General features: G+C 33.8%; 1 protein-coding gene across 4 annotated transcripts in view; it reads right to left on the reverse strand.

Annotated features, from left to right (window-relative positions):
• Positions 1-10,788: 10,788 nt before the first annotated feature.
• The window catches only part of LOC128236075 (kin of IRRE-like protein 1), a 57,183-nt gene continuing 40,387 nt past the window's right edge, over positions 10,789-27,584 (reverse strand). The window contains exons 1-8 of one of the 4 annotated variants that reach the window (XM_052950899.1): positions 24,310-24,620; positions 23,120-23,431; positions 19,950-20,096; positions 13,488-13,509; positions 13,139-13,227; positions 11,805-11,820; positions 11,569-11,642; positions 10,789-11,262 (exon numbers count right to left, since the gene is read on the reverse strand). In XM_052950899.1, coding sequence (XP_052806859.1) covers positions 11,207-11,262; positions 11,569-11,642; positions 11,805-11,820; positions 13,139-13,227; positions 13,488-13,509; positions 19,950-20,096; positions 23,120-23,431; positions 24,310-24,496 — 903 coding nt within the window. In that variant the 5' untranslated portion in view covers positions 24,497-24,620 and the 3' untranslated portion in view covers positions 10,789-11,206. Of the gene's footprint in view, positions 11,263-11,568; positions 11,643-11,804; positions 11,821-13,117; positions 13,243-13,487; positions 13,510-19,949; positions 20,097-23,119; positions 23,432-24,309; positions 24,627-24,797; positions 25,089-26,430; positions 26,710-27,239; positions 27,540-27,584 lie in introns of those variants that run through there. The other 3 variants (XM_052950897.1, XM_052950898.1, XM_052950896.1) reach the window with 3 other exon arrangements.

The raw sequence follows: 27,584 nt of genomic DNA on the forward strand, positions 1-27,584 counted from the left end.
ATATGAAAGTTAGTTCATTCAATATGTAAACGTAATGTTTATTGAATTCAATTATAATATGAACTACTTAAAATATATTTCAAAGGAAATTGTAGTTTATATTGTTCTGCTGTATTTTTCTTTAATAGTCTTTTTAAAGCAGTCTTTTATGTTCTAGTAAAATGTAAACAACATATTTTTACATATTTAAAGATTTACCCCCAAATAAGATCTACCACCATTATTACATTTGTTTAATTTGAGAGAAAGGTACAGAAAACACAGAATATCTACCTTATGAAACGATATTTGATCACTGTTAATCTTTTAGGACTCACCGGTCATCTAATATTTGTGCGTTTTCAGCTATTGAATACACGGTTACAATCTTGGTATCATTAACTCCCATAAATGCATTATTTAGTTATATATGTCTGTTCTACATATTTACGTATTGATGTTTAATACGAGTGTCACTTTAACATCTTGCAACAACAGTGTATTTAACTGGTTTGTCCGCATGCAACATGCAGATCTATATTAACCAGATATATACTTTATTCAATATAAAATTAGGCACTGCCTTTGACGGGCTCTCGCAATAATGTAACCGGATGTGTACATATTTTTAACGAGTTTCACTTGTTCTTTATTCATATTCATATTCATTCTGGTCTCAAATCGCACTCACATATATATGGTCACTTGTAACATAATTACGATGCCACATTTTAATACCTTGAACAAAAGTGTACTACATGTGAGGTTTAGTGAAAAAACAACAGTTTTTGCAAAAGATCATAAAAGAGCACCCTATAAAATTAAATGAAGTGTTAAGAGTCTTGTTACATAGCTGAATAAATGTCACCGGTAACCTGTGTTAACTTAACTGTTATAACTAATTTCGAGTAAGAGCCAGTATTTACGTTTTGAAAGACAGACTATGAAATTACCATACCTTTTATTCCAAACAACAACAACAGATGACTCGGAGCTTTGCAGCAAAATCATACAAGTGCTTATCCAAAACTTTAGGAGATTGAAAAATGATTTCAATGAAAATATTAATTGTGAACGTTCAGTATTCAGTATTAAGAAAATATCTAACTATGAATGAAGATTTCATTAAAATAATAGAGTTTTTTAGAGGAGACTTGAAGTGTCTAAATCATAAGCTTTATAGACTTATATAATTATTTTTGTAGGACTTTTTTCTGAAGAAATTTAAAAACATGAATTTCCAGCCCGCTCTTTTTAAACTGCTCGTTTTGTAGTGCAAATATAATGTTTTTTCAGTAAAAACGAGTTAAATCAAAACTATATATTTCAACTGTTTAGATAGTAAAGCGTGAAATATTTGCCTAGGGAAACGAGAGAGTTTTTACAGTAAGGTATTGATTGGTCAGTTTTGCACGCGGATTTCATGATATGTCTAAAGTTGTCATGTTGTCACTCTACCAGTGGAGTTCACGCTGTAAGCATCGTTAATTCATTTTGCATTGAACATGATGTCGTATGTGAATCACACAATGAATCCAGATCGATGAATAAAACTCAACAGCCATACTTTGTTAGCCGACACTTGGCAAATGAACACATGTTTCAAGAGTTAACTGTCTCCTGACCTGTCGGTTGCACAGTGTAGTACTTCTGTAGGCAATGCTTACATAAGTGTTAAAGTGTACTTAATTTTTTAAAATGTCTAACACGTGTTTTCTTTGTTGGCTGCACGTCATCACTCAATAAACTGTTCGTCTTGAATGCATACTTGTTTTAGTAAAAACGAAGTCAAAAGACTGCAAGAGTCACATAATCACGCTATACTATAAGTCTGTGAAGTCTGAGGTAACTGGGAAACAATTAATGGCTATGAAATTGCAACCATAACCATCGATTGAGTCGCGTTATGTTTATATGTACTCTGGTACAGTAAGATGTCATAAAATCCGGAGCATCAAGTCAAATGGGTCAATGCAGTAAAACAGATGCCGAACAAATCTGAGGAGGATCTTCAATCAGGTTTTCTCAAAATATTATAATGCACTTTATGAATATGACATTACGAAATCGCTACTGGTAATGCTCCATTGACAACTAATGGCCATGTGCGCAAAATGGGATGTACTAAAGAAGTAACTTGAGTTTTGAGCTTATATAATTATACTAAAATAGGTTGTTAAATTGTTAATTTTGTTGAATAAACTAATGCTGTTACTTGTTGAGTGCCCGAATCCGAAGTTGTTTTCATAATTTTCTAAGATATTTTTTTTTCTGATGAAATTATCATTCAATAATTCGTTTATTAATTCTTTTGATCATTCAATTATTCAGTCGTTCATTCATTAATGCAATAAGTCAATCAATTAATCAAACATTATAATTCCAATAGCAAAATGATATGGAATGATATTTGGGTAAAAAATGCATTATGCTTGATGACATTTGTATTTTGTCTCACGACCACTCCATTCCGCCTGTTAACATTATACGTTCCATTATGTTTATAGCTTGTTGCCTGATGTTATTTGTATTAAGCTTCCTTACTATCCTTCCTTTGCTGAACAATGTATGCCTGTGTTTAGAATTTGGGTGCTAGTTATTGCGTGTTCATGGTTACAACATGCATACTGTGGTTTGTCAATAGTACATCTGAAATATGTTTTCACCATTGCAACATTCGCTCGTTCATGTCTTGTGTGTATATATGTATCCTTCTGTTTTGCCTGCCTGCCTTCTTCGCTTTTTTACGAAAATAAACGGAACATGTCGAAAATCTACGACTGTACTAGTATAGGCGCTTAGACGGATTCCTCCCACCCGTTCTAAGATCAATACCCCCTCATTTAAAATGTCCAGAGCAGAAAACAAAAAAGCTATTTTTTTTTGTTTTTGTTACTTTCATATCTTGAATTTCCAGAAGTTATTATCGTCTACCAACACTTTTAACAGGCACACAGTGAATAAAATTCTTGCTGGCTTGCTATTGTTATAGGCCACAAAGACAAGATTTTGTCACATTAATACTGGATATAAAATTATATAGCTTGACTATTGCTTGTTTATCTTGCACTTGTCAGCTACGGGCAGCAAAACATTATCTGTTTGAGAAGCTGAGGTCATTATCGCAGAAGAACAACTACAACGACAGCACCACCCATCTCGTTTTGGTCGTACATATTTTGTGCCTTATGGAGTTGCACACAGGGACATGCAGTTTTATATTTCGCCATTAAATTTAAATTTTTTCATATTTTCTTTTAAATCAAAAATAATACAAGTACATAGTCGACTCATGGTACTTCAAATACTTCTTTCAATCAGTTTTGTCGAGACTGCTTGTGAAACTCAACATTGTCACCATAATGGTGTTGTGTTTGTGTTGTGGTTGGTCGAATGATTGCCATGATGACATGTTGTGTCGTGGACATGAGCCAGGTGAGTATGTTCAATTAAATTCAAATTCTTTATTGAACAAAGATAGTTCTTTAAGTACACAATTATCATAAGGCTTTCAAAATTTTATAACATAGTACTGATAACTATACTTAACCATACTTGAAGAAAATAGTGAGAGTGAATTAAAAAAAAACTACTGGTGGAAGTGATGAATTGCGATGATGATGGCGATGATAACAACATTGATGATGAGGATCATTAAATTATGATTATGATGATAATGATGGTGGTAATTATAATAATTGAAATGACTATACGGTGATAGTGATGAAACGTACATAATATGAATCTTGTGGCAAGCTTTGGACATTCACATTCAACCACTGAAGAAGCCATATGGCGAAAGCGCTTCAGTTATCTAATGATATTTAAAGCTGAAAATCTATGTAATTATCTTTTATTCGCTGATTGTAAAACTATATATAACACTAGGTATACATCTTCATCTCTTGTTCGCATAAGAATATTGTGTTTAAATTGTATTCGGTGTCAAAATCATCTAATGTTACAGATTTAATGTATGGACTTGTATATGGTGGATTCTGATTTTCCATATTTATCATATATGATATTTATGACTTCTTGGCGTATATCTATATTGAGCGGCTTAAGAAAATAGTGTATGTTATATAAGAAGTACATTTAATTGTACAAAGAGAAAGAAAAAGTCACATTTTGGTAGAAAATGATTTTTTTGTATCTCGGAGTTTGTTATAAGCTAGTTTGTTAAATGCGAGCTTTACTCTAGTTCAAAAGAAATAAATCTTTAAATGTTCTACCTTGGTGCTTTTAGTTACTTTAGACATCTTAACGTTTTACTAAAAAGTATAAATATCCTTCCTTTATCAGGACATCACACCATATCGTGAAGAGAAGTATAGACTCTTCCAGGCGCTTTGAGGGGAAAAATTATTTGTTAAATCTTCAGACCAAACACAATTTCTCGACAAGCTGGTGGAAACCTACTCAAAACTGAAGGACACAGGAGGTTAAGTGCTACTTAGGACTTTTAGAAACATCGAGAAATAAGCTTGACATCATTTCATTACCACCAGGCGGTTATAACGCGGCCTATCTAGAGGACAAATGCTGCATCAGGCCAATCCAGAAGAAAAATGTTGATAGATTTTTTACTGTTCTCTGGTAATACTTTAATATGAAACGGTAATAATATAAGTTTTCATATACCCATAAGGATAAATCCTTGTTGTACACGTTCTATGTTTTTGGGTAGCTCTTAACAAGATATTTTAGAGAACCACGTAAAAAAGGCCCCGATAGGGCCTTGTTGGATAGGTAGTCGTTAGTATTATATTACAATAAAAATAAGTTTTATTAAAGGTTGATTAAAATCTATATTTAACATGTCTTCAAAAGATGCCCAACAAGTTAGTGAAGAATGATTGCAGTCCCGTAAACTGATAAAAAGATGAGATGCTCAATATAGAACTCCAAATGTGATCTTGACCTTTCAGATAAGAGCAGTAGATCATACAATACATCATGTCCAATAGAGCCGGACAGTAATGTGAAATTGTATCGAATTCCCATTATTAGATAAAAAAATATTGCTGAGATATAAAGTATTGCTATGAAGTTCATGTTATAAATAATATAATGTATCACAATGGTCTCCGTAAAAAATCAATTCATCTCTGTTTAGGTCACCATTCTTATCTTACGAACATTCGATCGCTTTAGGATATGTTAATGATGACCCTAAGACTTGAATAATAACTATCAAAATACCTGCCTTTTGCTAAACACATATCTTATAAGGTATCAATACCTGCCTTTTGCTAAACACATATCTTATAAGGTATCAATCAACCTCGGCCCAGGTCAACCGCTGATGGCTCTGTCCAGAAAATAGTCAAATTACTTGCCTACTAAAATTATGTCAAAGGGATTTAGAAAACCTAAATTTTACGTCACTGAAACGATTGATTGACGAGCCCTTTTTGTGGCGATAACCAGCAAAATCCTTTGATTGTTGTCACATGAGGTTATAGGTATCACAACAATCATTAAACTTTAAAGTAGGAAATTAGAAACGTTTCTTAATAGTCAACTGCTATTGGGGTCAATTAGAAATTATAAAAACCCATTTTGGAGTTCCATCAGTAGTCTGGTTCTGGTTTGAATTTTAAATAGTCTAGTACCTGGTTTAGATCTAAGAGTCAGCTTTGCCTTCGTTTAATAAAACAAGATTTTCGACTATTAAGAAATAAATAATTGCTAACAACTTGAATCATCTGACGTGTTTTTATTTACTTTATAAATATACGATTAAACGGCTTAGTGTATATGACGAGGACCGTGGATGCAACAGCGCTTGAATCAATGGACCGTGGCCAAGGATCAAAACACAAATTGAAGGACAGACATGGTCAGTTTCTTTACGTTTCCTGAAGTTGGGTTTACTTTTAAATTATTAAAATAACTAAGTTCATTCAATTATTATTAAGCATATTTACATTGGCAGAGGTGTTCCAACAAATAACGCAGGCTCTTAATAAAAAAAAACAATTGTCTCACGAAGAATGGGCAGCAATTTGAGACTAATAGTAGAAACTTAGTACAATGCGCGCAGGTCATTAGAAAGAAAATTGGAGAAATATTTAAAACACGCGTTAAAACAGCTGTTAGAATATCTGCTCAGTTTGGAGTTGTATCAAATTACATCAGACATTTTTCGGTGGGACAACATGGTCCAATCTAAAAGATAATCTCGCGAGTATATTATCGCCTAAAGTAGACAAACCAAAGGCATTCGAGATTCATAAAACCGGTCATAGAGTCTCATCTACTGAGCGTATTTCTGGCAGGGATTTGCGGTAGGAAAATTTGAACTCAAGTAAAGAGAAATAACCCGCAAACAATTGATGACGCGTTTGTATTCGCGTTTAAAGAACAGATCATTATGAATAAATACGCAGCTAGGAAAAAATTGCAACATGGCCGACTTGAAAGGACTGACCGCCCGTATTTGTCTAGAGATCATAACCCCTGAAATTGATCATGCGCGGCAAAATTATAATAGTGGACAGGACGTAAATCGTCAAAGAATAATAGGCATGATGACAAACACAAATTTAGACATGATGACAGACAAAACTATAGGCGCGACGACATGCCTTTGGATATGCGAATGGACAATAATTGCTGGAAATTTGCCAAAATTGCTCACAGTGGGAATTAATGGGAAAGTTTTGTCCCTTGTAAGATCAATGTATAATGAGTTGAAACTTAGTGTGAAACACTTGAAACCATTATCAGAGTGTTTAATTGTAACATTGGCCTATTTCATTGGTAGATAACCTCGCCGAATTTGTTCTCCTTTGCTTAATGAGATTGAAATGCATTTAGAAGAAAACCTGTACGTTGGTATAAACAGTGACCATGTTTCGATTTATTTGCTTCTTTTTGCCGAGGATGCGATAATTGTATAAGAGTCTTAGGCAGAATTATCTTAATAGTTTATATTCCTATTGCCGCAAAAGGAATCTCACTGTTAACATAAATAAAACTAAGGTTATGATTTTCAGGAAGGATGGACGATTGGGGATTAATGATAAATGGTTCTGGAAGTGGAAATTGTAAACTCTAGAAGTTGTATTTTCTAGTGCTGGTTTATTTATGCAAGCTACGAAATCTTTAGCTGCTAAGGGGTTGTGATATTTTAAATTTTTGATGGCACTGGTTCGTAATATCAAAGTTCCAATAATTATAATGGTTAATCTTTTGGACGCATACTTATGATCAATTCTTTACTATGGTTTGAAATTTGCGGTAATTTAAATTGGAACGTGGTTACATGTATTGTATCTTCATTACGCTTATCATCCCATAAACTAAATATATAGTTAGGTCTACACACTAATCTTTCTAGGAATTAAAGACAATGAACAATCTTTCATTTAAATGATATTGAGAACGAGTTTTGTTTCGTCTGTAGAGTGCCCAGTATTTGCATACCTTAGACGTCAACATATTCCGAATATATTGTTTTAATGCAAATATATAAACCAAGTCATTCTTAAGAAGATGGTGTTCTACTGTGATCAGTCCTTGAAATTATGTGATTCTTTACTGTAGTATAAGTATTTATTATGATTCCCCCACTTCCTTTTCTCACTTCGCTTTAAGATAATAATATGACATATGCTGTTTTCTTTATTGTATCATAAACTGCAGTAAACAAAATTAAATGTGTAGTTCTTTGATACATACTGATATTTTCTCTTTATTATTAATCAATAGTATCCCTTTTCATTTAGCCACAACATTGTATGTAATAATCAGCATGAACCATTAAGTTGTAATGATTTACCGTGAATCAGTATGCTTATATAGAAAAAACATATCTATTTACTCTAAATATATTTCCTTGATGTTGAAAATATTCTTGTTTTTGAATACACATTCTCACAATTTTTATGTTAAAATATAATTAGTCTTCTTTACATATTTAAGCTTTTAAAGCTAAACCGAATACAATCTCTGCTCTGTTCTGTATAGCTTAGGCATCGGCGATTTTAATTAGGAAAAACTTGTTTTACTCACGGTCTAAGTGAGTGAGTAAAGCCTGATATGAAGTTTTACATTTGATTTCTTTGTAACAGTTTCATTATGAAACATTGCAACAGAATAGCTTTTATTCCGAAATAATTTGAACTGGAACATCACAAGTAAAATTAGCTAATTTCTGTTCGTTTTGGTGCAGTCACTATCCATGGTTTTCTGCCATTCGACCAACATGTTGTGTGTGTTGCTCCCCCGTCTCCGCTAACGAAAATTAGTGGAATGTAACCTTGATGATAACGATCTTTCCATTCTGACTCTTACAGTTTTGTGGACCGCGACCATGCCGTTTCTCTACTGAATTTTTTGAAGTTTAGACAGTATTTAAAGCCTGACAAGCACATTGGTGTATGTATTCTTATTACTTTACTATCCAGCTATCAAAAGAATATGTGTTTTATTCAGAATTCTTCTGTATTTTAAGTAAAATTTGATAAGACTGATTTCGTACCCAAATTGTTCACACCAAGATTTCAAGTATTTTAGTTTCAAATACCATGCGTACAGAACTAAGTTGATATTAACTAGAATTATTCAATGTTTTATCTTTTTGATAATTTAGTTTTTAAACTACATATTATAAAAGTATAATGTTTTTGATATTTTGCTCAAAATGTTACCACGTGGTATATTTCTGTATTTGTGTATTTTCAGTTTTTACCACATACATACTCAACACCAATAAAGCTAAATTTGGAAATTGCTGTTTAATTGGTTCGCTGTTTGCACTAGGGCAGAACATTGTGTGTTTTCAAGTTCAGTATTATACTTGTTTTTTAATATAGTTTGTGTTTTGTTGTTCTACCTATTTTATACATATTTCTACCGAGATTTTGTTCAGTTACTATAAATACTATCCACTATTTATTCAAGTTCAAAAGGTTCATATACTTCGAGGAAGTGTAAGAACACCAAATAAGGAAGCTTAATACTTGTAATTATTCATGAGCCCTTAAGCGTGTAGGATATCACATGTTATTGTAAATCCCCTCAAACACACCTTTGCAATCACAGAACATTCAATTATTGAATATTAGACAAGTTATACAGTATCAAACTATTACATGAAGTAATATACATGTTCATTTGGCTTAAATTAGTACAATCTTTGCTTCTATATGTTAGATAGCAGATATCAAAATCTGAACGACTTAAGGATATCGTAAACGCTTATGTACAACTTCACTATCAATTTGATTTAACGGACATGGTTTAACAAAAGCAACTCAAATATGTAGTTTTATATTTTTTAATGTAATTTAGTTAATCTGGTTGGCTTCACCATTTTTTTTGGTGGATTCCAGGATCTTACTGAGATTTTTGGTTTTGATAAAGGCTGATGTGGCAGGGTGATAAAATCAATAGTGTAGTGTAGGTATATTTTCTTTGGGTTAAATAAGTTTTTTACACGAGAGGAAAACAGAGATACTGGCAGTTTTGTAGTAGGTTGTATCAGGAAATATCGACACATTAAATAGAATGGCATATTAATTTAGTGTCATAACAGCCTCATTAGATATCCATATTCTATTAGACAAATCTCATATTTCACCAGGTCCTCAAGTCTCGGTTTGAGAGCGGAAGCCAGAGTTTGATTGGGTTAACGTGTCTAAAGTACCAGATACTTTGACGTTTCACTGTTACTGCCATTCCAGTGGTTACACGGGTGTACATGTTTTGATGTGTAAATGACAAAATAAAATATCGAACGAAATTGTACATACATTTGTCGTTATTCTAACGATAGTAGAACCAAAAGTTACACTGACGTCTTATAAGCTATCTTATAATATCTGGTTAACCTATATCCGAACATTTCTAAAACATTTAATCCGTGCGTTCGTCGGTATATTCACCAGCCCGTTTACCATTATTTGACGTTCATTCGGTTGTTTTAATTTGGTGCGTTCTTCGATTGTATTGCCTCCTCGACTGTTACTACTGTTAATTTATGATGTGTCTTCTCCCAGATATGTATTTCGAGCTTCATAATCGTGTTTCTGAATGTTATGTATGCCTTATACATGAACATGTTGATCATGTTCATCATCTTTTCTATCTATATTGCAAACATCAATTTCTTATTACATTTTCAACAACTGGACTATGGTCAGTTATCACTTCTTTTAAATGTAGTTTTTTTAACATTGTCCTTCTAAACAGTGAACACAACATATATTTCACCCACTAATCTCATGTCGACCTTATACACGAGCAATTCAACTTGGAATATAGCGAAGGTGCAGTAAATTAAACATATTACTCTTACGGTATGTTCCAAAACTGATTATCCTCTTATAGTGTAATTTATTCCGGACAATGTGTGTTCTGTGTTCTCCTTATTGGAATAAAAAAGCATGGTACTGTTGCAATTGACAAATCACGTGTACATGTTTGCTCCGTAAAAAGTAGCGAAGGGTAATAGTGGTCTTATGAAATTTGCTTCAGTCTCGCTCTTACCGAAGAGTTTTTGTGTATAAGTTATGCTAGAGGAAAATTTCCTCAGCCATTCTGATTGACACGGACGACAAAATATATCCATATTCAAATTTCTATGTCAAATTGTCTGTATTGTGCCACTGTCTGTCAGTATATTAATACCTAAAGCAATTGCGATAACAATGCATAGGTTACATGTAGTTATTATATTTTTTTCATAATTCATTCTGTTCGATTTGTACACGTGTAACTGGACATTCATGATGTTCTTAAGACGGCATTAACGTTTAATGTTTCTTATTTTTAAACCTGATATAAAAACTCAAAATTAAAAAGAGAAATCATTGTATAAGAGTAATTCGTGTACATAAGCAAAACTAGCATAGTGTATATATGCACTATAAACAAAAAAACAAACAAATAATAATATAAATTATATACTGCTTAATATATAAATGTATAATAACGACATATTATCCTGATCTTGTAATTCTTATTTCATCTTAAATATGCAGGTGGGTATTTAGTTAATAATGCGTGTATACAACTAACGTTTGATACAATTTTTAACAAATATTAGATGAGTTTGATAAGTTTAACATATTCTGGTTAATGGAGATAACTGATAAAAAAGTTATTTACTAATCGTTTATTGATTTGTGTTTCAATCAATCCGGCGGAAACGAATTTAATATATTCTTCACTAAAACATAATAAATTATGTTGTATATTTTGCCATGTGCTACAGCTACAGCACTGTCTGCACCGGATTTTTCAGTGACGTGTTGTTGTAAACGGGATCCTCTGCAAACAAATGAGATCAAAAGTTCTTGTTAATAAGCAATAAGATATAAAGGTTACTCAGACATTGTGTATTTTATAAATTAAGATTTTATTCTTCGCATTATATTGTATGAATGTAATAGAAATTGTTCACTGCGACTATTGTTCCCAAGTACGTTTTATCTGATATAACTAACCATTATTGATATTTCCAAGAAAATCATCTATAATGCCAGAAAAAGCTTTAAATCTGAACTGCATTATAAATAGTTCACGGGTTTCTAGCCAATTCCAGACAAATTAAAAGTAAAGATTAAAATATCGTACCTTTTTTGACATTCTCATAGTATGCATTGGACTTTGAAGTGTCCACAGACATGTACACGTGTGGGGTGTTGGATCTAGAATGCAAACGTCTACATAAGTTGTGGATGCTTATTGAATACATCTACATAATTTATGGATGGTAATCAATTACATCTACAGAATTATGGTCTTTTTTTTAAAAAGCAAAACATATGCCTTCTAACTTGATCTTGAAATTTTATACGTAAACTGCTTACCCATCGCTTCTAATATCTGAAACAAATTAAACTACTAATTATGAAACTCGTATACTATTTTCTCAATTATTCGAAGATTTTTTTTTCCATTTATACTACTTTAATCTTGAACGTTTCAGGTTTGCTGAATCGACCTCCGATTGAAATATTTTACTTTTGAGAAGTCTGCATTCAACGACTTGGAGTATCATGAAAACAGTTTAAGTGCGATAATTCAGAAATGTTTAACTGATTTTACTGTCGAACAGAACGCTTACACGCACAGGCTTAGGCCAATGCAAATGTTTAAGTGTCTCAGGCACCTCCTAACTCAAATCTAATCCGCCCTTTAATTTTGATTTTCCATAGTTTATTCTTATAAATTCTAAATATATTTTATTTTATAACTGGTGTTTTTAATCGTATCGCATCACTGTAAGTGCAGACAAAACCGGTGTCAGGTAAAATAAAATAAATATTGCCTATTCAAGAACAATAGTTTAAGTGTCCAATGGTCAGGTTTCTTGCTCATGCAAACTTAAAAGTACATGATAAATAGAAAACAAGAACTCCGCGAGTCGGATGTGTCGCCTGACGAATTGTTTACCGTCGACATTATAGCTGATACATTGGCATATTATTCATTAATAGACAATGATGTTGCCATTTAACTTTCAAGTGTAGGTGGCATTTGGACTGAAGGTTACAACGTTAAGCTGGACAAAAATTAGCAACGAAAATTAACAAAGGGCAATAACTATATCCATATATCTGCAAGAATTACGGTTCTTATGCACTGCACTTGCCCACCATGAGATCTATCTACGTATGAAGTTTCAAGTTGATAACTCTTTTATTCTACAAGATATGCCCCGGACAAAACTTTAAGCATGAAAATTATCAAAGGACAATAACTCTAAAAATATGGAAGCAAGAGTAACAGTTCTTATGCACTGCACTTGCCCTCAATTAGACCTATCTACATATGAAATTTCAAGTTGATACCGAAAATAGTTTACGGGATATGCCCCGGACAAGTGAAAACGGGACGCGGACGCCAACAAAGGGCAATAAATGTAAAAATATGGAAGCAAGAGTTACGGTTTTTGTGCACTGCACTTGCCTTCAATAAGATGGTTCTAGCTATGAAGTTTCAAGTTGATACCTCTTATATTCCTGACAAGTGAAAATGGGATGCAACGGTCGCCGCAACCGCCGCCGCCGACAAAAGTAACCCCTATATGTCGCCTAGTCAGGCGACACAAAAAATGATTTAAATGAAAACCTTTTGCCCTTCCTGGTTTGTTTAAAAACACTTAATAAAAAAACATAACCATTTCTCATTAAGGCCCTACTTAGAGCGTCGTAAACAGTCTTGTCATTTGTCATCGACACCTCTTCATACGTAACCGCAGCGTTATATCCTGGGTTTTCAGTTCCATTTCTGCAATCATCAGGCCTACATATATATTTTGTAAACATGTCGAAAATGAAATAACAAATATATTGATAAAAGGCAAATTGTGACGTTGAGGTAATAAGATTTTCTGCCAATTCTAAACATAATAAAGCGAGCACGTGATAAATAATATCCATCATAAATATCATAGTCATTCGTTTTTCTTTACAAGATAATTTTACGACCCTAGATTTTAGTAATGATAATTTATTGGTTACCTAGCTTTTGTATTTCATAATACTTACGCGGTTTGCCTTGAAGACGAAACTGTAAATTAAACATTAGACATTATTTTACAAGGTGATAATACCAGCAGCACTGTTTAAAAATATTACATATACATTTAATTTACACAAACATGTTTGAAATTATTAGTCGTAATCCTATTAACAAAACCTCATTTATGGGACGCCAATGCTTATTACTTGATACAAGAAATAGTATTTTAAAAGTGTGTGTGTGTGTGTGAATTTAACTTCTTCGATAAACTTGAAATATAATAATTAGACAGTGGTCTCAATGGCCCTATAAAATCAGATTAGTGCACTTTTGGCTAAATAAGACTTATGTGCATACAATTGTTTGTGTTTACTATAAAGTCACACTTTCTGCCTTCTCACAGCTGCATTTGTATATATGTATATTTGAAATATTCACTGCTGGCTGGATAAGGACTCATAATACACATGTTACTATAAATAGTAACATTTTACTATAGAAATTCGTTCCCGCAATAATGATTATTGTCTACGCCCGTGAGATTATCACGGCACGTCAAGACGATTATGGCATATAGTTGGTAGGCTTGCATTAAAAAATTAAAAGTAGTTTTACAGGGATTGAAATGGAATGGAACTATCGGTGCAATAATAATGAAATTAGTTTTACCAATAATGACACCTTCTGTGTTTCAGTAACGAGTACTACCCGAAACTGTACCGTATGTGTACATTCGGTAAAGGTCATAAAGCAGTAGTACAAGGAAATGTTTTGTTGAAACGTTTTGTTTTTACTTATTTGCTGAGAAATGTTAATTATTCCAGCGAAATGGCTATTGTGGGGCGGCTAAGCATAACATCATGCACTTTGGGTTAAAAGCATGTAATTTGGCACACATATAAAACATCCCCTACTGATTAATTTTAGATATAGACCCAAGTCAGCACCGCCCCCAGGTGACCGTGGCAACAATTTTTCAAAATGGCCGCCAAAATGTCCAACAATTCCTTCAAATGCTTTTATTTTCGTAACTAATTCCCACAGACACATGCTCTTGGTGTCTAAATATACATATTTTAGGCCAAGGTTGCCATTGGGCACACAAAAAAGGGTATATGATGTGTTTTTGTTCCAGAAATAACTTTTATATAAATTAAAATGGCCTTTTTTGGCAACACTTCCGACGAATATTAAACGATCATGATCCTGGTATCTAGGATATCTATAAAAGTTACTGGCCCCAAAACTCTATAATATATGGTATTTTTCCTAGTAATCTTACTAACTTAACGATTGTCTTCCAACGTGGGACAAAAGGCTGCAACGGCATTTGTGTTTGAACCATTCTATGTTTCTGTTTTTAAAAAAACCCATGTCGTAAAGTTACGCGATCACTGTTTTTTCGTCATGTTGTTTAACCCTTACCTTTCTTTGGCCATCCAAATAGTGTCTGGCTCATGCCAGATCCTGTTGTTTCTCAATTAAAAGGACCAGTCAAGATTCTCTTATTGCAGCAGTTGCACAATTAAAGGCCAATGTCTGTTTGGAGAAATTATGGGGACTGCTCAGTAAACAGGAGCTAGCCAAGGAAGATTTTGTATCATGGTCTGCATACCATGCTTCCATACAACAGGACGAAACAGCCCCTAGTACAGTTGAGGCTTATGTGCCCTAGTAAAACATTCGATGAATGTAGTTAAGGCTGCAACAGAATACCTCAACACTGGACAAAATCCAGTGCTAGTAATGGATCAACCAAAGTGACTGTTTGCAGAAGCACAATCAATTCAGTGCAACACATGGAGAAGATGAATATCCTATTTTGGTTGGTGGACTCACTACACATTGAGATGACAGCATTTAATGTCATTGGCGACTGGCTTGACGGAAGTGGCAAGGTAACTGCCATCTTTAATGCCAGGATTACAGCAAGTGGAGTCGATGACTCCCTATTTAAAGACATACATGTAACCCGAACAAGGCATAACAGCTGCTGACATCTGAATCCTGCAGCTTGATGCTTACGACAAATACTAAGAAACTTACCTAGCGGGAGAGAACCTATTGAATTTCACAGACTTGTGTGGCAAGATGACAGCAGAGCAACCACAGTTTAAATATTGGTCCGTCGTGCTTGAAATGGAACTTTGTATATTTAAAATCATCGAATTAATCATGACAGGAAATTTTCTGAGCCACCCCGTGCAATGGTCATCGCATTGGTATTCAGCATTGACCATATCACTGATGCTAGATGGCTCTCGATGCATATCAGAGACATATACTCTCTGTCAGAAATGCACCCTGCCATCAACGAAGAGCCTGTCGCAGGAAAGTTAATTGCAAACAATACAAACTGTCCATTATCTACCATGACAATAAATCAAGCACAGGCAAATGCCAATGTAAATAGGTGATGACTGAACTGTCGACTTGACTGACAATCCATATGCACGACAGCGCTGGATGTTTGTAGGCCTCGGAATATTAAAAATGGTGGCAGAGTTTGAAGATGGTTCAACTATAGCTGTTCAAACCTCATTTGCCTAGGAAGTGAAGGCATTTGTTTAGGTCTTTGAATAAATTGGAATTCCATTTTAAGAGAAAAGTGGCAACCTGCTTACACTGGACACAAAGCTCATCATGGACTCTGACGTACATACATAAAAATTCGGACAAAGTGGGCCTATGACCTTTTTGTCAAAGAAAGGTTTGTTGATCAAACAAAGTCAATCAATGACCCAATAATGAAAACACACTTAAAAGTTTAAACAATGAAGGAAGAATTTTCCTGTTTCCCAGATTATACATTGCTTGCTAATTCAGGGAAGGAAGTTTTGATGGTTTTGCAAACACAAAAACCAGCCATAGTATCCAGCACTTGAAAGGTGGGGCACTATCTGACTTACTTGTAGAACTTGCAGCTTTGGCGTAACCAGTAGATGCAAACCCACAAATTACTGCTTGAATACTGGGTGGTGCAGTAGTAGTTGCAATTATGCCTGCAAGAAACTCACTTACACTTGGAAACTATTCTAAAACAGTATTGAATGCATACACTGAACAACAGCTGGAACATGACGATAGGACTGATATCGTCCCGGATGTTTATACCCAAATGGGTAAGAAAGAGAGCGGAGCTTTCATCAAATATGCCAAGTAACTGTAAGTTTTCTTCGTGTTAATGAGAGCAAGACATAATTGTTTCACCTGTTGCTGGCAGAAGAGGCTTCAGGCAAAGACCTTCCACATGAAAAACAAGTCTTCTTCACACATGGAGACAAGCTGCTTTCAGCACCAAAATATATTGCAGATTTGCAGATTAAAACAATTTACGCAAAGGCGCAACAGAGTTGTACATAATATTCAACTCTGATGTTGTCGTGAACATTCTGTCCAAACAAACAAGCATTCTAATGGCATGTGAAGTCTTTACATTGTTTGGTGTAGGGGTAAACCATAAGTAAGTTGCAGCACATACTATAACAATTACTTTAGGCCCACCTCGAGAACCAGCATTGGCATAATGCATGCGTTGACGTGAAGTTACGCAATGTCTGTCATTGTAGGCATCGGCAAAAAGATAGCATGGAAACGTGGGATGTATTTCCGGATGATGCATTCTCGTAAGTCCCTGCTGCCCCTCAAAATGTACTTGTCAGCACAATTGAAATTCAAGAGTTGTTCTCTTGTACGATAAAATATGTCAACACACTGAGGTAATTAAGCAAGGCAGCATCTCTTTACACTTCAATCTAGAGCATTGGAAAATATTTCTTCAACACAGGCAGCCCTGAAACAGCATAAACTACGAACAGCCTTACAAGTAGGGCATGTTTGGGTCAATCACTACAAACGTTACCAATACAACAAGTGCTGTAAACTGGGGATGTCACCAATTGAAAGTGATTGTAGTGGACACAGAACTGGACCACAATTCGTCAGTCACACGACATGTGTAATGTACTGATACACTGAAAAGGCATGCAGGAGTTTGTGTAAATGCAGCAAGGCTAGCCATCAGTTTAAGACCCTTTGTCGTTGTAAGGAAACTGTTACCAAGAGAGGGTATAAATGTGTAGATTGAATAGTGATATAAACCATTATTCATGATTTTCATGTGAGATGTACAATAAGCGACAAATGTCGTATGTCATCCTCGGCACCCCAGCGTGTCATAGCTTATGTAATACCCTGGGCAAATTGGCATCGTAAATCTTGAATATTCATAACCATTTTCCGACCAATGAAGTAGTAGATAACAAAAAGGAAAAAAAATCTCTTTTGTGAAAAGCTATTGGCGTATTAAACAATATCCTGCCTAAAACGATTTGTAAACCGTGATATCATTGGATTATTTCGAACCGAAATTACATCCGTAACTTCTCGGCCATTTTCGCACCACACGTGTGTGCCTCATGCAACCAATCAAGCGGCTGGATATCACCTGATTAATTATTCATGAGTACGAGAGTTTTACTGCTGACTTTCTCAGCGTATCATATACGATACGCTGGGGTGCCGAAGATGGCCGTATGTATGAAAACCCTTAGTAGTAATGTTTTATACAATAACTTGTAATGTCGCTCGTATTGGACATGTATAGTATTAATTCCGCACTGTTATTTGCTGTGGTAATGCAAGTCCTTTAATTTTTATAAGTTTTTATAACATATTATACATATGTTGGTTGATTGGTTGGCACAATTCAGTCGTTTCTATTTTTACTACTTACGATGATTCACTGGTTGTATAAAATTACTATTGAAATTTAAAAAAAAAACCGCTTTTAAAAGGTAAATACTTTATATATCAATTAGCGGGTGTTTTGTATGTGTGCCAAATTCCATGCTTTTAACCCAAAGTGCACGATTCTACCAACATTTGCCTTAAACAGCCTACTACTAGGGTAAATCAAGCCGAGATTCTTATGAACCTGCTCCTAGGCTTGATCGACCCTAGCTGTTCTCACCTATTGAAATGAACATCACCATCAGCCGATGTAAATCAAGAACTTATTGAAGAATTGAAAAAAATGACAGGCTTTTTCTGAAAACACGTATGAAAAGGTTTGCTATTTTGATTTCCAGTCACTCGTTATTTTTCGCAGCTAATGCCATTCAAACCATTTCGCATTTATAAGACTTTCAGAAACATGCTAATTATATGACATATCGTTCATTACTCCACAAAATCATGTTTTTAAATCCATTTGAAATCATTGACAAATGACAAAACATATGTATTATACAGGATACTTACTTATAGCTTACTTATAGAATAATACATGGTTGATCATGGCTTTTGGTTGATAATTGCCCCAGTGAAAATAATTTCCCTCGGGACAATTATTCCTTCCACTGGGGCAATTATCAACCAAAAGCCATGATCAACCATGTATTATTCTATAAGTAAGCCAATCTGATTAACCTTCTGACTGATAGCAAAACAAGTCGACAAAATAATACTTCGTAAAAAAACGGTTTACATGCATTCATAGCGCAAGCATAAATATTTGAAATTGGACAACCTTCATGATTATAAAATGTTTTTTTTTATGATATATAAAACCTGATGAAAGTATCTTTATAATGTGGATTAGTGAAAATGATCCCCGATTGCAGACCGAGAGGACCTGGGATTGATTTTTGCTTCCAGCCAATGAATTATGAATGTATGTTTGAATTATCGTGTTAAACTTTGCATTGATATTGGCATTGTAATACTAGTTGTTATGCTATGAGACAGTACATAAATTCTTCCTTTTTCCTCCGTTTCTTCTTATTTTCTTTTTCTTATAATTTTCTAATATGTATTTTATACTAAAACCTATTATATCAATATTATTTCCAAATGTCGAGGAAGATTTTAAATTTTACACACCAAACTGCAGATAACTTTTGGTTAAGTACTTTTGCCAAAAGTTTTTTCACAACATGGGTTTTATTCGACACAGTCTGAAATTTCATCACGACAACTGTGTCAAAGTTTCAGAAAAAGGTTTGGCCAATAAATTGTTAATCATTACAATTGGATCTTATAACCTAAATTATTATTCGAGACAATCCAGATACAATATGCTCAAACATTCCGCATAATCATTTAGACCAGAATGGAAGCTTTTATCAAGTAAAAAATTAATTCTAAGTGGTTGCTCCTTTTAACATAATATTGTGTTAACAATCCTTTGTTATATTTGCCTGAGTGACTTAATTTTAATACAGGATTACGAATATGCAGTATGCAATTTCTGTAGTTTTTCATATACTGTAAATAGAAATAGTGTTTCGCACAAAAAAAGCTCTTGGAAATTCAAATATTTTAAGGAGAAAACACGTACATATAACCAATTTATACAATCCGTTGGAAGTACAAATCCTCATTTTCATTTTAGTTTAGGTAACTTATACAGCATATAAACAGCATAGGCTGAACATATGTCCACCACGCCCAAATATCATAATATTTATTTTGTTATTTATTCATACCTTCTTTACGGGTGAACTTGAACGCACACGATATAGAATATTTCCTTCGAATAACACAAATGACTACCACAATGCCCAATATCGTTATAATCCCAGCTGTCACACCGCCAGCAATTTTAGTCGTCTGTGGTTTCAAATGGGAGACTTCTGTAAAATAAAAACTAATCATATGAAATGATGCACTACCTTGAATAGGAAAAGGGCTTTCGTTGGACAGTACTGAGTAAAAGACCCGCATTATATATATATTTACAACGATTTTCGCATGTGCGTTTCTCTAAGAGTTATGCGAACTGGTCGGTATTCAATCCCATTAATTAATATGGGCGTTGTAAACACGTGGGTTTTGTAATTGATAACATTTGTTTAGTATGTTTCATGTAAATACCATAAATGTTACAAATTTTGATAATTGTGAAGTAAGGTGAAAGTTAACTTTAAATGTTCAATGGTCGTTACTCCAAAACCGTTAAATCTAAAAGTATGAGCCATGCTGCACCTGTGAATAACTATTACCGGTGACCTGTGTTTATCTGGATTTTTTAAAACTGCTTTCGACGTAGACCCAACTTTCTGAAAGCTGACGAGATGAAGGTTATGACAATACCATGACTTTCGGGGAAAAAAATAAACACGATGCAGCATACATATTAAATAATTCGGGGCTGTTCAGATTTTTTTTTATTAAAAATACTCAACTTTATTTTATGGACTTATCATAATCTCAACAGTGTGAAAAGGCATCATTAACCAATGATCTTTAGCAAATTAGAGTTGTTTGACAATTAAAATGGTAAATGTTTACATTGTATATTTCATTCTTTTTGCGTTAAATTCGAAATTCTGTTTGGTATAATGAATAACATACCATATATAGATTCAATACTCAATATATTTTTTAATATATATCTTTTATTTAATTACGTTTTGAGCGTGTCTAGTTGTTTTGTTAACAGTGTGTCATTTTAAATGCTGTCATTCACATTTTATAGTAAAGTCTATTTCAACGATAAAACAACATCAAAAATTCAAATTAGAGCTCTTTTATTTACGATTTTATAAAATATAACAGATAATGCTCTATTTTGTCGAAGAGTTATTTACTAATTGAGAATGTTATTATCCAAAGTGTGTTGAAATTTATACATGTCAGTTGCTGTTTAGTGATGTTTCATAAATTTAGAAACTCAATTTAACAAAGTTGTTAACAAATCATTGCTTAATTTTAGGCGTTGAATGAGTCCCGTAAATGCACAGATCTTGTTTTTTTTTCCAGAAATATTTCCATAATTCATCTCGAACGGTAGCAAAACTGTTCTTAATCTTCATTCGTGGGGAACAGTTCTTGATGCATCCATCTTGTACATGTAACCTGAAAATAAATAGATAAAGATGAATACTTTGAAACAAGCACCATAATTTACACGCATTCAATGCTTCAGAATGTTATAAATTTCCAATTTTCAAGTCCTTCAAATAACGTTAACAATTTCGATTTCACATATATTTCAAATGATGTGAAGAAAACCCATTTTATGAAAAAGTATTTCTAAACACTGAACAGAGATCTTATGCTTACATAAGCAGCTGCTTTAATAGTCAAGCAGCAATATCCAAAAACAACGAATACATGAGTGCACGGAAGAATTTTAAACCTAAAAGAGAATAGCAGAATTCTTTAAAAGGATCTAGACATATATAGTTGTGTTCCTTTAAAATTCACACTTGATAATACCTAAAGTCACAAACCTTGGTTAATATATAAATGTCGATTTGGATAAGATATAAACGTATTTGTTTATTAAACAAATTACGGATTAAACAAAGGCTAGTCTTTATCCAATTAAAGTTACATCAGTTCCAAACAGACCTTCATTATTACATATAAATTATCTATAATGCATTCTTATGAATTCTTAGACATTCAAACATTTTAGAGCAAAGTTATTTTTCATGTTTACAAATTACAAAAAAGATTTCTGATTGACATAGGTCTTGTTAACACTTCTTCCTATCTTTTGTTTTCCTTTTTGTCTTACAGCGATACATATTGACACGTCAGGTGAAGAGCAGGTCAATATTTGTTTAACTAACCTTAAAGACTAGTTGTAGTGCTACACTTCAAGGATCTGTCACGAGTCAACATATAAGAATACAATTTTATTCCACGCGTAAAGGATTATGTTAGTATACAAGAGAGCCTTTGTTGAGCTTATTAGCATATTTTCAGGACGAGTTTAATACAATTCGGTGTTAAATGATGATTAGGTTCCGAACTTTGATGGTCCGTTTATAGAACAATGCATACTTAGACGATATCTAGTAAGAATAAAAACATTAACACTATACTTACAAAATAAATGATCTTTAAAATGCATTAAGTACCGCACAGCTTTAAAATGGTTTTCACGAAATTAAGAAAAAAAAAACACACAAAAAATAGCACTTCATCTCATCTGTTCATAAGTTTTAGTCCAATAAGTGTTTAAAAAAATCATCATACCTGTTACGTGACCAGCTCCGCTCTTGTTTTCTAAATGATCGAATTCAGACAAAATGGTCGATAATCAATCAAAAGTGCAGTAGTGGCAAATAATTTCAAATCAACAATTCTCGCAACATGAAAATATATTCTAAAAGCGAAACTTAAAAGGTTACCGTTGATTCGTATTGTAAACAATGCGTAAACATATCTTTTTTTATTAAGTGAGTACATAATTTATATCCCCCAAAGAAATATTGGTATGATTTTTTCTCTGTGCTAGTTTACCAATATTCTTTATTCATAGGCAAGATATTTTTGCATCTCGCAGTATCAATATTTATAAAAGTAAATTTTGCAAGACGGCCGATTTAGCGCTGACGAACACTACCGAACGGCATCCACGAGCTCAATAGGATTCGTAAAACGAAAATTACTGGCTCCATCACATTAACTTCCTTTTGTTAGGCTTCAAATAGGTGCATTTTTGAAAGAAAAAGTCTTTTACACACAAACATGAAGAAAGAATATGACTCGGCTAAGCTCTGCTTGGTTTCATGTCCGTTCTTATAAGGATATATCCTTCATGAAAAACGTCTTGTGGGTTAAGATTGATTAAACGGTTAACCTAATCTAATGGATTTCCATAAACGTGTTTGTGCACATATAACAAAAATATTCATACTACCTGATAGTATATGCGTCAAGGTCCTGAGAGTTATGTTTCTTCTCGCAGATTCCCCAGCTAAATTCGATGCATACAAATTAACAATATACGACTCTCCTGGTTCTAAACTGTCAAGTGTAACGTTCATCTCAGTCTCTCCTGTATGTGTGACATTCATCTCAAGCCAGTCTGCAAAGGGTATTGAAGGCCGATATGATATGTGAAAGGTTTGCAGAAGACCATTATTAAACCCTGGAATCCAAGTTAATACAACGCTGGTGCTCCTGATTGTATTTGGAATAACCTTGAACCCTCTTGGCCAGTCAGGTGGACCTAAAACGTAAATATAACGTGTCATGATATATGATATTAAAATGGCTTTTTTAAAAAAAATGTCTACAGTTTATTTTGATTTGTTCAGCATCAACAAGTTCAATTGATGATCTCGAGTCGTATCAATTTTTAACATTAACTCATGTCAGTTTATTAAATTGTTATTGTGTATTTAAGATTTATTATACAAAATCGATATAATTCGATATATATATTGCGATTTGCTGATGACCAGTACTATCGAACGCAGACTGTTTACGTTCTCATGAAATGTTGCTGTCCGGCTTTCACGCGATCAATATCATTTGTGAAACAAAAGCACTGGCTCCATCACATTTACGTCTCTTTATGGCCCCTTCTAGGAATACTTTTGAAAAAAAGTTGGTCCAATTTTGGTGCATACATAGATGTAGTATAGCTGATGCCGTATAAAGGTATGGAAGTAAGTTGTGAAACTTTACCTTTAATTACAAATAAATACGACGCTTTTTATTCGCATAAGTTATATTGCTGTTATCATATATTTGTCTACGTTGCAATATATGTCCATTTGCGAATGTAATGTATACTGAGACTTGGTAAGTTTATACTTTTATGTGTACTCATGCACATCTTGCCTTTTTGTTTTTCAACATTTACTTACGTTATTTAACACATCATAAACTTACATCGGAAAACATTTAATTTAATTTCCAAATGTACTGTAGATTCATGTTATTCTGAATAGCGGAGCGAATATCAGAACCCCCCCCCCCCAAAAAAAAAAAAATAAATAAATAAAAAAATAAATAAATAAAATAAAAATAAAAAATAAAAGATAACAACACACACACGAAAACGATACAATTTTACTTGCAGCATTTAGATCAGAAGCTTACCTGCTGGTTGAAGATACATCTCTTCGACTAGCACCTTGCCGATACCATTGTCAATTGAAATTCTATACATGCCGTAATCATCTTTATCAATATCCAAAATGGTCAAATTACTCGACAATCCACTGTTGTAACTTCCGTTTTTCCGGAGAGATTTGATAAGTTTGAACAAATTATACTGCTGGAACATCTTTTCCAGACAAACTGTGACGGACTAGGGACTGGAAACGCAAACACTGTATACTGCAGTTTTGTGTTTTCGTGTTGTCTGGCTGTAAAATTCAATTTAATATCCATGCCAGGCGGACGCCTTGGTGTGCCTGAAACAAATGTCTTGATTTTAGGTTATGTTCTTCTCTTCAACTTGTTAAGTATATCGTTGCTACTGTTTCCGGCAAGTATTTTGTGTTCGATAATACTATTAGTTGACTTAAATTGTCTATCAAGCAAGCAGCAAGGGTTCTCAGCATATACATTCGTAATTAACTTACATGTAACCAGCAACCTTAAGTCCTTTTTTGATGGTGTTTCCATATTAAACACACTGCTACTATCGCATGTGTAAAGTCCGGCATCCCAGCATGATAGGTTTGCAATTGAATATTCTAGCTGTTTTGAAGGATAGACAGATCTCCATATTTCATCTTCCTTTCGAATAATTATGGAAGCTAGAGGATTGCTATCCACCTTGCAGGTAAACGTGACATTGCTGTACTCTGATTTTGTAACGTAAGAGGTGCCGATGTGCTCAGTAACGTGAAAGTCACTAACGAGAGATTCATCTGGAAATTGCATTTGAGTATTGCTGATGGAAATGAGATGAACATATCAAATACAATTATTTTGAGACTGAACCCCCCCCATTTTTTACGTGGAACCTTTACTCGATATGTGATATGCTTAACGTAGTGACTTATTTGGTTTTGTATTGTCTTATTTGGTACGCATTTTAAAAAGTTAAGTCGAACTCACTGTAACTGCATTCAGTATTGTGACCATGCATATTAGTTTGTTTCTGCGTTCACACAACCTCGAGCTGATTTTACCTCTTATATATAATAACGGATACTCAGCGTCGTTCTACATTGATCATGTACATTATGTTTCTTGTAATTTGTTCGTTTGACCTTGACCTTAATAAAAAGCGAAATGTATGTCACTGTATACTACACTCTTCATAATTAAGGAATATCTGTATAGGAAGGCTGCAGTCTATATCTCAAAGACTTTTGAGTTATTCTTTGGAAACAAAATGTATAAAAGTACACAATAGTTAATATTTCTAAAAATACTATGGACATAGTTATTATTCATGTAAACTGCACTTTTTTTCAAATAAAATTGTATGAATATGAGAACTGAGGTTAAACACTCAAAAGTTTCGAAGCTACACTCCTGACTAAATGTCAATGAACAAAACACAATAACTCTAAACACATTTACAACGAGTTATGGTGCATATGTCCGGACAAAAATATATTGTCAAACATATGGTTTACACTTAAACACTTATAGCTATATATATATATATTTATATATAGTTCATTGAAATTCCATTATTACTTTTGAGGTGTGCATCTTTTGAATGGAAGTATGAGTGCATGAAAATTGCTTCGGCTGTATGCCCTCCATTCATTGAGTTTGAACTAAGTCCTACATGTGGTATCAGTATTTTGAACATTTTTCTAAATGACTTGTTTGACACATATTGTGATTACGTTAATGACCTGGTGAAACAAGGTTGTAAAATGTTCGAAAAATCCACCAAATAACCTTCTTGACGCAACATGACACACACTTTTGCATGATTACTAAGATTTGTTTTGAGATTTGGTTGTACTTTGTACTATAAATATTATTTGGCGAAATATTAATCTAATGACATACTGTATAACCAGATATATCATATATTCAATCATATACATGTCCTAACACATGTTGTCTGTTCAATTTTTTTGATAATTTGGTAATATTTGACCCAACCCAAACTACTACATTACACAACGTTATCGAGACGCAAAATGTTGAAAGCAACTGCTGACAATTATGTAGACTGAACGAAATAGCTATTTATGATCACATAATTTTCACGTGGGTTTAAGATATACAAAAGCCTTTTCATACACTGAACATTAAGGTGCATGTTTCCGCTGTGACTTCCAGTCTGGGGGGGAAATCCAGTAGGCGTCATCGTGTTCTTGGCTGTACACGTATAAATGCCGTCGTCAGATTTCCGCACAGAGCTGATACTAACAATCTGGCTGTTCCACTGTCTGTTGTTGACTGATGACGTCCAGACAAGGGATGTCTGAGAAGGGTTCCCAGAGATGAACGGGCATTTGTAATTTAATACACTGCCCTCCAAAATGTCAAAAGTCCCAGGAAGTTGAATTTTTGGTCCAACTATAGGTGTAAACATGTATTTACTACTTTTATTAGCTATGTACGGGACTGACACTCGATTTCGTGCAGATATTTTAAAGCTGCACTCTCACAGATTTACCATTTTACAATTGTTTTTATTTTTTGTCTTGGAAAGATCAAATTTTTGCCTTAATATCTGCAAACCAATGATATAAGATTGCTGACAAAAGATCAGGTCGCAGATTCATGTTTTATGGTTTAAACCGTAACTAACGGTTTTCGATATTTAGATATAAAAATCTGCGATCATATTTTTTTCAGCAGTCTTATATAACTACTTTTCATGGATTTTTGCAAAAATTGGCTCGTTCCAAGACTAAAAATTAAAAAGTTGTCAAAACGTCTAATCCATGAGAGTGCAGCTTTAATCGCAATAAATACAAACTATATATATTGTGCAAATCAAAAAGAGGATGCTATATACTTAGTACCATGTTAAATAATAAATGCATACAATAATACTAGGTATAAAAAGCAATACATATATTAATAATATATAAACAACTCACACTGTACATCCACCGAAAATGCAGTAGTATTGGTACCCGTTTCTGTCTTTCCTTTAGTGGGGTCCATTATGTTTGTGACCGTAAGGATGTACATGCCTAGGTCAGCGGAATGTTGCACATTGGTAAGGGATAAATTAGCTCCAGACACTAATCCACGGCCTGGAGTTGACCAGGTGTATGTGATCTCGGTCGGAATGGCAGAACTGGAACAGCTTATTGTGCCGTCTGATCCTTCTAGTAGTATGGCAATGGTCAAAATGGTAGTCGCATTTATGGCACATAATGGTTTACTTGGAGAATCTACGAATCGAATAAGAAATATACAAGTAAAGGATTGAGCAAAAA

This window comes from Mya arenaria, chromosome 5 (genome assembly GCF_026914265.1).
Source record: "Mya arenaria isolate MELC-2E11 chromosome 5, ASM2691426v1".
Lineage (NCBI taxonomy): Eukaryota > Metazoa > Mollusca > Bivalvia > Myida > Myidae > Mya > Mya arenaria.